Genomic DNA, 13,716 nt, shown 5'->3' with positions numbered 1-13,716 from the left:
CCATTACCCTCTTGGTTTCCCTGGTCCCTAGCCATGCCTTTGTGTCATGTTCCCTTGTTCTGGTTGGACCCTGACCCTCAGCTCCACCCCTTCACCCTGTATTTAATCCTGTGCCCTCAGCTCATTCTTGTCTTTGGCCCTGGGCCCCTTCAGACATTAAACCCTTTCGGATATCCACACAAGGAGCCATCTCTTGCTCCTTTGTCCTTGCCAGTTGGTTCTATTGGTGGTGTGCTCTGGACCCTGAAGGTGCAGCTTGCATTCAGGGATTTGTTATGGCACATGCCACAACAGCTTTCAGATTCAAAACTGAACTTGAATATATTTTGAAGCACCGATACAGGTCTTCTCTAAGTATAATCCTACACAATTAACAGCACCCTAAGTAGGGTACCTGAGGAGGTAGCATGAGGGATGCCATCACATCAGAGAAAACAGACTTACCTGAACACTGCTCCTCCCTGGCAATTATTATGGCAGTTCTGGCAGCATCTCGGTACTGCTTTAGGGCCATGTACAAGCGGAACAGGTACTTGGCATCCTGAATGAAATCATACAAAAGCAATTAATACTGACCAAATACATAGCACTGTATTCCCCTTCTTGACTTGCTCATCCCACCACCACATTCTCCAAAGAAAGCAGACAAGCTTGCTTTGTCAGGAGCTCTTTGTATGAACACGCTTCAGCTATGCCAGAATCACCTGAAGGGTTTGGCTGTTGCCCAGGCACAGAATATCCATGCCGAGGGCCAGAGGGAGTCCTGGCAAGTGCTGGCCAAGCCCTGTCAGGAGAGACGCAAAAAGCCACAGACCACTATGCACATGGAGAGCTGTACATAGGGAAACCAAACAACTCCAGCTGTGTGGGCATTTATGGTGTCAGAAAAGAACCCAGGCACTCCTTTTAGAAATAGAAGTCTTGCCAGAAATGCTTAAATTGTGTTATGGACCTAGATGCAAACATTGCTTAGTGTGGATGCAGATGACAAAATCTGACCCCTAATGAATGTATTGTTCTGGAACCAGATGGTGGACATCCAAGACAGCTAAAATTTGAAAATTAGGGGACAACCAGCAAATAAGATGTAGAAAATGTATAATTTAAATTAAAAGAAATTAAAATTTATAATTTTTAATTATCAGGTACTTTTGATAATTATTTAACTCAAGAATAGCAAATGTAGCAAATAGTTCACCAAAAAACTGGCAAACTAACAGGAGGCAAATTAGTGAAATAATTAAAAAATAAAACTAAAAAACAAGATGGCAATATTATAGAAAACAAACATGAGTTCTATTTTTGCAAGTGTATGCAAATTCTAGAAGACTGATAAAAAAAAATACCAACAAGAGAAAGAAGAATTGGTCTTTTATAACAAATCAGAGTTGGTTTGGTTTTGAGAAAATCCTCAAGAGATAATGCCTAAAAACACAAAATAAAATATAGGAATAGAAAAGAAAGAATAGAAGTAAATATTAAAAATATTCTACTCATTGCTATTAAAGAAGTAGAAAAAAAGAGCACAAAATGTCCTTGCTTATGTTGAAAAGGGAATATTAAGTGAAAAAAAATTGGGTGAGTGTCACTATTTTGTATCATTAGCAGTGATTTCTAAAATGGGGTCAATAAAAAGTAAAAGCCTGTACGTGATAATCTTACAACTAGTAAATTTAGATTAAGTTAAGTTAAATATTGTATATAATGGTATTGTTCCAACTTAAATGTAGAACGAAAAAAAAAAAAGACACTGACAACTTTATGGAGAGCTCAACAAAAAAATCCAAACCAAACAATTCCACAATATTAGTAGTAAATCCAAACATTTTAAGTGTGTATACTCTGTTAAAATGGTATAAAAATTACTACAACAATAATTATATGAATCAATGTTGTGTTATTCTCTGGAATATTGTGTGGGTTTTGTATGTAAGTCTCAGACAGCAAAAAAAAGCAAAAATTCAAGAGAGCAGAAATATTAAAAGATATAAAAAAAATCCCTTGTAGAGAAGATGACTGCAAAGATTAGCTTGAACTTGAGAAGCAAAGAAAAAATGACAAAATTCAAAAAAATCACAGAAAGAAAAGAAAGAGAGAAAGAATTGCATATGGAAAGAAAAAAGAGAAGATAAAATCTTCTTTTTAACTTCAAATATGAGGAAAATCATTAAGCGACCAAAAGTAATTACTGTTAAACTAACGATGGAGCAGAATTTTAAGTAACACAAGATCAAAAGGTTGAACATCATAAGAATTGCAACTTAAGAATAATGAAATAGTTATCTGGATAATAAAGTAACTGCAACTACTTATATTAACATATTATTTATCCACTGTAAACTGCCTCAAAAATCGCTATTCCCTTAGTGGGGTAATCCAAAAATTAGTAAAAATAGTAGGTTATGACATAATTCTTCCCAATTTCTGACATCACCAAATGGCCACAGATGGCCATTCCACTGATGATTAGCAGAAAGCAGCACTACTTCCCCATCCAGGCTGCTTCTCCCCTCTCTCCTGCTACAGTAGGAAAGGATCCTGTCCCAGCATAGACAAGTGGTCTTATATGGTATTTGCCATGTTCCTAATTATATCTGACTTAAATAATACATTTTAAATATTTACCCCCCTCCCCCAAAAGGAAAAAAAAGAAAAAAAAAAAAAAAGAAAAAGTGAAAGTAATTCAAGAAAAATTAGTCCCATGTTTTACTTTTATACTTCTACCTTTAGTCAGTAAGTTAAAAAGCAGAAAATGCTGGAAAGTATTTTCTAATACAATACATTTCCTAAGGTCTTTGGAAAATTTATTATTGCAATCTGATTTAATGTTAGATATTCATATTTTTAGTTTAATTTTTCTTTTTAAAATGTGTGTACTCTGAAAATACGCACACAGAAAACAGCAGAACCTTGCTAGTTAACGTTCCCTGAAAGAGCACACATGAAAAATTAAGAATCTTTATATGCTGAAGTTAACAAACACAATAGTTGACATAATCACAACATTTAAGAAATAGTTCATAATTAGTCAGACAATAGTCCAGCAAAATTTTGGTAAGCATAATAATTTTGATAATATGTCACTTCACTAAAATGCCACACAGCTGTTGGGTGTGAAAGATTTTAAGCAATCAGCCTGCTGTCAGTTATGATCTGGTTTGAAGATCAATGCTTGAAAAGATGAGCAAGTTTCTGCTGCATGGCAACTATTAAATTCACTCTTACTTTCAGCTTTACAAAAATGCCACAACATAGAAGCTTCTATTTTCTAAAAACAATAATATATTACTTGGTAAGTTCACGAACAGTCTCCATAGCATAATGAAGATAATTATTGTTTTTAAAGTAGTTTTTAAAGCAAATATGTATGATTTGATAAAGTAAATTTTTGTTACTCACTGAAAGAGACTGTGGTAGATTGGATTAAAGCATTCGGAAGAGCAAGAGAGAGCTTTTAAATAAGGAAAACAAATCCCTACACTGAAGTTCAAAACAGTGTTTAATAGAGCAGTAATGGCATTCAAAAATTTTCTGTGTCTTTTCTGAAATCTGTAGAACCTCTTCACCATGGAGATCATACTGTAGTTCACTTCCCTTACTCAGTCTCATGGACTTTGAATGAGGCAGCTAGACTGCTGCTCCGAGAAAAGAGACTGGATGCTACAGTTTCTCTCCACTCAACTTCCAGCAGAAATGAGATTAGTCTTGCTTACACTGATACTGCATAGATTTTTCATTCAGTGCCTCCAACAGCTTAATTCCCTTTGGTTCTTGCAGTTGAATACTGTTTGTTTTGCTTTGTTCTGCTTCTCTCATAATTTTATTGAAGTTCACATTTCATATTAGAGGTAAAGAGGTAAATAATAGAGAGATAGAGGTTTGGTTTAGTTCTTCTTTTTTTTACCTTTCACAAAAGCAAGTTTGCTTGGCCATCAAATGCCCAGTGTCTCTAAAAAGTCTAAAATCTCTAACCCTTAATCCATACAGAGAGAAAAGAGACAGAGTTTCCAATTTCCAATTTTGCAACAGAATTGCAAACCACAGCTGTAATATTAGGGGTGAAATCAACTTGCTGCACTGAGCCTGTCATCTCCATAATTACCAAACCTTATTGCCCTCAACAAGGCATAATTTATTCTTCCATGTCTATCATATTGCACCTGACTGTATTTACCATGACTTTGTATAAGATCCTAAATTCCTTGACCAAGCAATTGACTGCAGACTGCAACACCCTCACCTGAGTCTGGCTTTCACCACTTAGCTCACATTCCAGGTCTGCTGTAATGGGCAGTAAAATTTCAAGTAGTTCAGCCACTTAGTTCCATGAACTCAAACTCAAGTACAACTGAATGTACAACAAGCTCTCTTATCATCAAAGCCATTCAGAAATCAAAAAGGAGTTGCTAATTTTGAAAATATGTCCTCAACATTTTATGCCTTAGACTGATTTTGAACTCAAGAACTATTGTAGCCTGGTCAACTTTTGATCTGCATCTCCTACTTTGTACCTTACTTTCTTCCACTGCAAAAGTCAGACCAACTCTGCTCCTGCATGAAGAGGTCAGTGCTGTAGCTTGTCTCCAGACATTCACATGCTGACTGTCCATCTGGGAAAGGCAACAGCCAGCTGGCAAACTGGCAACAACCAACAGCTAAGTTTTATCTATTATGCTCATTACGAGCATTAATTTGGACATCCTCTGTCCAACTATCTGCTTTCATAAGGATGACTGAAGAAAGATTATTATACCTAAGATGGTTGCTTCCTTCCTTATATTTCTGAATCTGAATCAGGAGTTACTGGGTGAATGACTCATGAAATGACCACACAAGTCTTGCTCCTTAATGAAAGCTGAAGCATAGTCTGTGCCTACTAAGAATTTTAGGACAAAGTAAGCTCAAAATATCTTGTAGCACAGAAATGTGACACAATAGCAGTGATAAAAATACAATACCTGGGGCATGCCATCCCCCTCTCCCATAAGATAGTCAATCAGCTGATTTGTTAGGGCTTCATCTTTTGCCCGTCCCACCTATTAAAAAAAGACACAAGAAATTATGATATGAAAGAAGTTATTAAAGTTATTAAAAAATAACTTACTCAGAAGGAGTCTTTCCATACAGCACTGAACCTAGACAGAATTAGAACATGATTTTTATAGTTCTGTATGTTCAAACCAGATGATTCTTTGACATGCAGCTTTGATATGCTGTTCATATTAATTTTCTAATGTGTTAAGTTGGGATTTTTAGACATGTTTAGCTGTCAGCTTTATTAATATAGTTTTCCTTCTATTTGCAATCGGTTGAAACACACTCAAGTGATGCTGGGAAAATGTCACAATATTGAAGGTAAACATTTTAAGAAGATGAAGAATTTTTTGTTTTATCAAAGTTCCTTACTGTTTCAATTGCCATTTCCATAGCCAAGTTATCTTCTGTGCTTGGACTTTGCAGGAAGTGTCTTAATGCCTAAGATGACACAGAAAAAAAGTTAAAATTGAGACACACAAAACTAATTTTTTCTAATTTTTATCAAGTTCTCTCTCTCTGCATTTTGATAAGACAGGTGGCACACTGAATGGTTATCTCAACGATAGAGGTAGCAGCTTCTCTTACAGATACTCATGCAAGAAACAACTGAAACTTTGCCAAATTCTGGTGTACAACTTCACTAACTGTGAAAGATATTCACAACAATATGATGAGAACAAATCAATGACTAATGTAATTAATGTCACAGTTTGATTAATGCCATAATGTTTTGAATGTCATGGAGCCCCCCACGCCACAGTTGAAGGAGCTGTTATCTACAATGGTAATAATTTGCAAAAAATCAGTCACAATATTTTGTTATGTTTTAAGTATGCAACAGTCAAACATTTAATAAGCATCAGTTCACAGACTTGTAACTGATGAAAATTGTGTCAATCAACATATTTTCCTTTTTTAAAAAAGGCTTTCAGTTAGGGCATGCTACAGCAATTAAGTGAATTACTTGGTTACTCTGTAACCAAGTCTCCACTGGTCAAGCCAATTAAATGTAAATAAACTGCTGCTGCAGATCATGACATTCACAGATTCATTGCCAATAGTGTATCATTGATTCATCTCAAGCTTCTACTGCTATGAAAAATTTATGTGCATGGCAATGTATCATTCACAGAACACAGTCTAGGTAACTGTAAATAAATTGCTTACATTTTTTTACCCTTTTAAAAAAAATATCAGTATGTCATCAGTTAAGGCACTTAAAATCTAATCTGAACTTTCCTGAAGACTGAATTTTTAACAGTTTCTATAAACATTAAGCTTTCACTGGCTTAAGTACTTAAGTACTGACCCGTCCATATTGACCACACAGCAAGAAAAATTTCCCCGCCTGAAAATGTTTCTTTTCTGCTTCAAAATATAGTGCAATGCTCTGATAATCTTCGTTGGTAGTACTTTCAGAACCTGCAACAGACAGATCTGAGTGGTAGCAGGGTATTTGTATTAAGTAAGATAAAGACCTTACCAAAGGAATATATTCCTATTCTACTTTGTTTTTCTACTGACGTTCAAAGAAAACCAAAGCCAGACAGATTCAAATTATGTCTTACACTTTTTTTGCCATTTAATCAGATTAGATGTCAGACATTAGGATAATAACATAGTGAAAAAATTGTTTCCACATGTTTTACACCATAGTGGGATTTCTGCTTTTCACAAAATCATGGAATAATGGAATGATTTGGGTTTCATGGGATTTTAAAGATCATCTAGTTCCAAGCCCCCTTCCATGGGCAGGGACACCTTTCACTAAACCATCTTGCTCAGAGCTCCATCCAACCTGGCCTTGGTACCCTTCTAGGGATGGGACATCCAAAACTTCTCCGGGCAACCTTTCCCAGCACCTCATCACCCTCACAGTAAAGAAATTTTTCCTAATACCTAATCTAAATCTACCCTCCTTTAGTTTAAAACTGTCCCCCCACATCCTGTCACTGCATTATCTTCTAAACAATCATAATGAAATGCATTGCTATTATCTGATAATGAATATTTTCATCATGTCTTGGCAACAATAAAGTAGGGCAAGTGATTATGAGATCATCACCTGAATTGCTTTCACAGTTTCAGAATACGGAAGCATACTTGTATAAAGCACGGCTACCAGGGCCAATGCAACCATGTGGTAGCAAAAGAGTACTAGTTAAGTCTTCTAACCAAGACTCCATTCTGCTGTACACATGTAAAACAAAGACAGCCACTACTCCAAAGTTAGTTTTAAACTCCTTTTCTACCCACTTAGATTACAGTTTGAAACATCCTGTTTTGGATAGAAGCAAGAAAACATAAGGAACTGTAGAACAATTGTGGCCACCCTGACAATCATCTGCAACCATACGTCTCCAAGCTAACTGTTGCCAAGTTTTTATAACCTTCATAATAAGAAATCAATGTCTAAACAAAGAGATTAATTGAAAATATGAGAATTGGAAGATATATATGTGGAGCCGATAAGGCACTCTTCAAAGGTGCCTCACACAAACAGAAACTATAAAATTTGGCACAAATTGACAAGGTGGACTCTTGACTGGCTTGATGGACTAAGATAAAAGTCAGCTTCTCAGCAAGGTCTCCTTTCTGTCTCTCACTGAGACAAGAGGAGGCCAGAAAGGGTCTTAAAGAGTAGAAAAGCAAAAAAAAAGTGACATGTAAGAAAAGAGCTGGAACCAAGAGAAAAGGAAAAGGGAACAAAAATCAAGAACAGTACCAGTGAAATGCTCTGTTTTGTATCAAGGTCAAAGAAAAGCAAAGGGACTATCAACAGGCACATGAAAATAGTCTAGATAAATGTTTTATCTCTATGGATAAACAAAAAGCCTGTAGAACAGGCAAAATTTGAAAACCAAGGTGATAGCAAAGCTGAAAGCAAAGTCTGGCTTGTCAGCCTGAAGTACACACATTGTTGCCAAATCTGAAAATGTGAAACAGAACTTAACACCCATTGTCTAATGATTTCAAACTGGTTAAAATCAACTAAAAGAACAGCAAAATATAATGTAAGCAAACTATGAGCCTGGAATACTCACTGATGATATCAGCATAAATCTCCATCTTGTCGTGTTGTTGAGCCAATGTGAAAGCTTCATTATTACATTTGGACAAAACCAGGAACTGAATAGCAGAACCATAGTCACCAAGCTGCAGAAAGAATCTAATCAGAATGAGAAGTTAATACCTTAGTATCAATTAGCTGAATTAATACACCAAATGTTTTAGGAATATAGTACATAACATACATACAAATATGACACACTTGTAATCTATATTATATCTTGATCGTTTTAACTGGGATCCTAAAATTAACTTAGTAAAAATAATACAGCATTGCAATTTTTTATTATTGTCTAAACTTATTACTTCAGATTAATATAATTTTAATCAGAAAGTCAACAACAAAAAAATCAGTACCTGTTTAGTTGTCCAAATCTTAGAGAACTCAAATCAATTAACTGAATTATACAGTTACTAGCCAAGTACCAATAACCAGAGTCTACTATGTTAGCAAGCCTCATAAACTCCCAAGAGATATAGACTTCTTTTTAATCTGCATAACATGATTGTTACCTGGCCACCATCTTTGCTCCTTCAAGAGACTGTGTTTCTCTCACAATATTAACAGCCTTTTCAGGATTATTTAGGTGATCCAAATATACTCGAATTACACTATCCCATTGTTTTGCATGTTCATAAGCTATCACAGCTTCTGTGTACCTGCAAAATAATGGTTCCACATCAGTTGTTTTAACTTTGCAAATAATTCTATATAATATGGTGTGAAGGAAACAAAGTATTTTATTTCTGTCAGATTACTTTGTGGCAACTTCCTTTCAGTTTGCATGTAATCATGCATTGCTCTGCATTTACTGTGTTCTTTTTGGTTTCATTTTCTCTTAGGAGAATGAAAAGCAGAGGCAACAGAAAAATGCCTACCACAATACTATTTTTGACCTACTCTGACAGCATCTCTTTTGCCATGTTCATCTCTTCCATATGAAATTCCTTGGGAGCAAGAGAACAATAAAAACCAAATGTGATATCTAGGTGTACAATTTTAAAAATAACACCTCTTTTCTGTTCTGAAGACAAGATCAAGAAATTTCTCATTGTCTCACTATGCAATTGACACAAACATTATTTTCTAGTCTTATCAATGTAAACATTAAACTCTGGTGCTGTTTTGTATTTTAAAGTAACATTATTCTGAAGCATGTTTGCTTACAGGTAAGGACTAGGAAGAAGTACATTCTGTGATTAGATATAATCTATCTGCAGCTTTCACTTCAGCTAAGAACTTTGCATTACCCAATATTATACAAGTGCAGCCATTAGGGTGTACCAGTAATTTGATTCTAGACTCAAAAAATTTTTTTCATGATTATTCTCCCTTTGACTGACCTTTAAAATCACAGATAAGGAGCTAGAAACAAACTTAACTTGAATACTCTGCTAAGCTGAATGACTTTAAAACCTTTGATGATTTTTGTTAGAAAGATATTAATGTTTAGACAGAAAAACAATTAATCAGAAACACATCTTTGATACCAGATGAATGTCCTTAGATTACGTTTCCAATCTTCAATGCACTAAGTGTATACTTAAGCTTACGTATTTTAGAATCCATTCTCACAAGACAAAATCATGCAAAAGTTTCAGTTTGTGTTTTAATTTATTTTACAAAAACACTAATGTGTAATAATAGCAATAACAGCAATAACATGTTTTGTATTAAAAAAGAGCATTCAAAGGTACCTGCCATCTGCTTCCTTGGCCTTTGCATATTGTAGGTGAATCTTTGGAGATGAAACCTGAGGAAGAAGTTCACCAACCTTTGCCCTAGAAAGATAAAAGCTACTTAATAAATACAGCTGGTTCCAAATTTTCTCCAGAAAAACTGTCATATTTATATCAACATTGAAAAGGAGTGTGATAGAAGAAACTGAACATAACAGATAAGCTTTGAGGTAATTTCAATATTTTCAAAAAGTTGCACTTTGTAAGAACTAGAAATTCAAGACTGCTTTAATGGGCCTTTCGGGACAAAGAATATGAGAGACTCAACAGAGGCTGACATTAAACCTCACCTCTCTGAATAAAAGATGGGCACTCTTCAAACTGAACCTCCCTTGTACCTCCCACTTCCCAAATCAAGGTTATCATTAGATGCAAGCTACTCCCCTTAACCAAGTGCTCTTCTGGCTCATTTTGATGATATTGACAATTCTTTGATGGAATAAAATTTTCATTTTTCAAATAAATGCATGTAATATTCCAACCCAATCTTTAGAGCACTCATATGAAAGAACTGTCTGATCAGTTCCTAATGTGTGTGCGTGTGCACACACCCACAAAGGACTTGAAACTGCAGGAAACTTTAAAATAACACCAAAATAAAGGAAAAAAAATATTTCCCATTTACAGTAAGACTATATTAAACAAAATAATTTTCTGAGAGAATCTTTAAGCTTGAATTTGGAACCATAAAATCAATGAAACATAGTTAATGAGGCATTTGTGCTATTTTTTTTCAAACAGTACCCCAGCAAATCCTCTGAAATGTAACATTTCCCTGAAACCTGTACTTACCAGTTTTTACACCGGATGTATACTGATGCTGCCTTGTCATAATATTGTCCCTTTTCATACAGCTGAGCAGCTTCTGAAAATTGCTACAATATCAGAAACCATTAAAATATGATTTCTAAATTAAGACCATCAGTGAATTACTAACCTAGTGAAATCACATATTCAGCCTCAACTTTTATTAACTCTTTTGAGTACCTTCATATTCTCCAGAATAGCTCCACAGTCTCTTTTTAGTGACCTACTGGGATGTTTAATGGCCTGGTTTACCCCTCGACGGATATCTCCCATTCGAATGGACATTTGAGCCACTCCAGCAAGGCAAATTTCATCATGTTCCTGGTACCGGCAATCAAATGAAAAGCAATAACTATAGATTACACATTAGAAAATACCACTTCACAAAAGTGACAGTAATCAAACATTGAAACAAACTAATGAAATATTACAGAATTCATAACATTTAATTTAGACCTGAATTAAAAAACTGGAGTTCAAATGAGTCTGAAACATGACAACTCAATGTATATTGTGACAGTACAATGCTATCATTACTAAAAAGGAATTACCTTATTGTTTCCAGTGATTCCCTTCTCATAATGGGCCAAAGCATTAACATAATCACCCCTAAAAGAAAACTGGAAGTTATACAGACAAATATTTTTAACAGGAAGAGATGTTTGCCTTCCTACCACTATATGCATGCAATATGCATGTACCTGTCTCGATTTAGACATAACGACTGCACAGAAGATTGTGACGTATGCAAGAGGTGGACAGTTACACAGAATGTCATGGCTCCTCCTATGGACTTTATCAAACTCTTAGAGGAAATTCCATCTCTCAGTTCTGTTGGACAGAGACCAATAAACCTCCCTTGAAATGCAAAGAATCTGTCTTCAAAATACACCTTTGTGGTTTCAGGTTTATTCCAGATTTTTCTGGAAGACGAATGAAGCTAACCTTTGAAATTATTTAGAATTTTTGTAACACAAAATCAAAGGAAATTTTTTTCCCTGGAATATATTCAGAACTCAAGTCAGATGGTTGAATTGCTTCAGCCGTGTCCATTCCCTCCTTTCTGTGACCAGCAAGCGTCCTCTCTCAATGCCAGGTGTACTGCCCGGGGGAGGGAGTTGTCTACAAATTAATTATTAATAGGGAAGTTTTTCCTCTTAGGTATAAAACAGACCAGATTTTATCTGGGAAGAATTAACTATTAAACAGACTTTAAAATCGTGCCAAATGGTTAATACCTTCTTTCTTTCAGGGATTTGCAGCCTTGAAATTTGACACATCTCTACTTAAATGATTTAAGAACATGAAGGTTTATAGATATTTAAACAAAGACAGGCAAAAGGCATGGCTTTCATCCAATGAAAGAAGTGTTAAATGATTTGGACTTTCTCTGTTTTCCAAGCACTTGCCTGCACCAAAGTATTTATTTAGTAGATGATATTATACGTGGACCTGCCAGTGGCAAAGAACCTACATATACCAGAATTAGTGAAAAGGAACTATGATTTACTAACATGTCTCTAGCATGGAAGATTCCTTGCAAAACTCCTCTTCCTGATACTATAGCTCGAAGACCTCACTGAATCCTCTCTCAGCAATGCAGTCATCTGAAATATCTCAATTCTGTGTTCTTCTATTGAGCATGAATATTGGTTTAATAGTCTTATACTACAGCCTTACAGGAGAACTTACATGAATTCAAGCTGCACTGCATATTCCTTTGATATGAAAGGGATTTGGTCTGGGGCCAGACGCTTAGCCAGCTGAAGTGCTCTGTCCCAGTGCTGCAAGTCTTTTCGCATCTATTAACAAAGAAAAGTATATCAAATTTGGACTTCTATTCTGAATTGTAAATTATTCTAAATACAAATATTGAGTTAATATTCTAGAAAGATTCAGAGAATTTGAGAGACATTCATCCTGAATGAAGGTCTGTTAGGCTGCAAATGGAAATGACAGGCCTGTCAGTCTCACTTCAGTGCCTGCTAAAATTATGGAAAAGATTATTCTGGGATTTACTGAAAAACACTTGAAGGACAACGCAGTCATTGGTCACAGCCAGCACAACTTCATGAGAGCAAAGTCCTGCTTAACAAACTTTATTTCTTTTTATTATAAGGTAACCTACCTAGCTGATCAAGGATAGTCAACTGATGTAATCTTTTTTGGATTTCAGTAAAGCTTTGAATACGGTCTCTTTAAGAGTATGTAAAATGTGCAGCCCACAGATGAATAAACACATCATGGGATGGGTGAGCAACTGGTTCACAAGTCAGGCACAGGTTTGCAGTAAATAGGGTGACATCAGACTGGGGACCTGTCACTAGTGGGGTTCCATAGGACTCCATCCTTGGCTGTGTGCTCTTCAACAGCTTCATAAATGACTTGGACACAGGACACAAAGGTATAATAAATAAGTTTGCTGATGATACTAAATTGGAAGGAACTCTTGACTCCCTCAAAGGCAGGGAGGCCCTACAGAGAAACCTTGCCAAATTAGAGGACTGGGCACTCACCAACTGTATGAAGGGGAAGTGCTGGACTCTGCACCTGGGACAGAGCAACCCTGGATATACAGACTGGGGAATGAGATGCCGGAAAGCAGTGCCATGAAAAGGGTCCTGGAGGTTCTGGTCCATGACAAGCTGAACAGGAGTCAGCAGTGCCCTGGCAGCCAGGAGGGCCAAGCGTGTCCTGGGGTGCACCAGGCCCAGCATGGCCAGCCAGGCAAGGGAGGGGATTGTCCTGCTCTGCCCTGAGCTGGGGCAGCCTCATCTTGAATATTGTGTGCAGCTTTGGGTGCCACAGTGTAAAAACGATCTAAAGCTGTTAGATCTGTTAAAGTGTCCGAAGGAGACAAAGATGGTGAAGGGCCTTGAGGGGAAGCCATGTGAGGAGTAGCTGATGTCACTTGGTCTGTTCAGTCTGGAGGAGACTGAGGAGAGACCTCCTCACAGTCTACAACTTCCTTATGAGGAGGATGGGCAGACACTGTTCTCTTCTCTGTGGTGCCCAGATACAGGACCCAAGGGAACAGCCTGAAGCTCTGTCAAGGCAGTTTTA

The 13,716-nt window shown here is 36.3% G+C and overlaps 1 protein-coding gene across 2 annotated transcripts in view; it reads right to left on the bottom strand.

Moving 5' to 3' along the window:
* WDR19 (WD repeat domain 19) overlaps positions 1–13,716 on the bottom strand; it is a 39,074-nt gene that overhangs the window by 8,641 nt on the left and 16,717 nt on the right. For both annotated transcript variants that reach the window (XM_014262067.2, XM_088056120.1), the window contains exons 20-30: positions 12,346–12,455; positions 11,205–11,262; positions 10,834–10,974; positions 10,639–10,721; positions 9,805–9,888; positions 8,620–8,766; positions 8,082–8,206; positions 6,347–6,459; positions 5,407–5,475; positions 4,959–5,036; positions 445–541 (exon numbers count right to left, since the gene is read on the bottom strand). In XM_014262067.2, the coding sequence (XP_014117542.1) occupies positions 445–541; positions 4,959–5,036; positions 5,407–5,475; positions 6,347–6,459; positions 8,082–8,206; positions 8,620–8,766; positions 9,805–9,888; positions 10,639–10,721; positions 10,834–10,974; positions 11,205–11,262; positions 12,346–12,455 (1,105 nt within the window). The remainder of the gene's footprint in view (positions 1–444; positions 542–4,958; positions 5,037–5,406; positions 5,476–6,346; positions 6,460–8,081; positions 8,207–8,619; positions 8,767–9,804; positions 9,889–10,638; positions 10,722–10,833; positions 10,975–11,204; positions 11,263–12,345; positions 12,456–13,716) is intronic.

Source organism: Pseudopodoces humilis, chromosome 6 (assembly GCF_049639895.1).
Source record: "Pseudopodoces humilis isolate 2021_Gansu_Grassland_sample_001 chromosome 6, ASM4963989v1, whole genome shotgun sequence".
In the NCBI taxonomy this organism is placed as follows: Eukaryota; Metazoa; Chordata; class Aves; order Passeriformes; family Paridae; genus Pseudopodoces; species Pseudopodoces humilis.
Note: the sequence above shows the minus strand (reverse complement) of the source record. Positions and strands in the feature narration are given on the sequence as shown.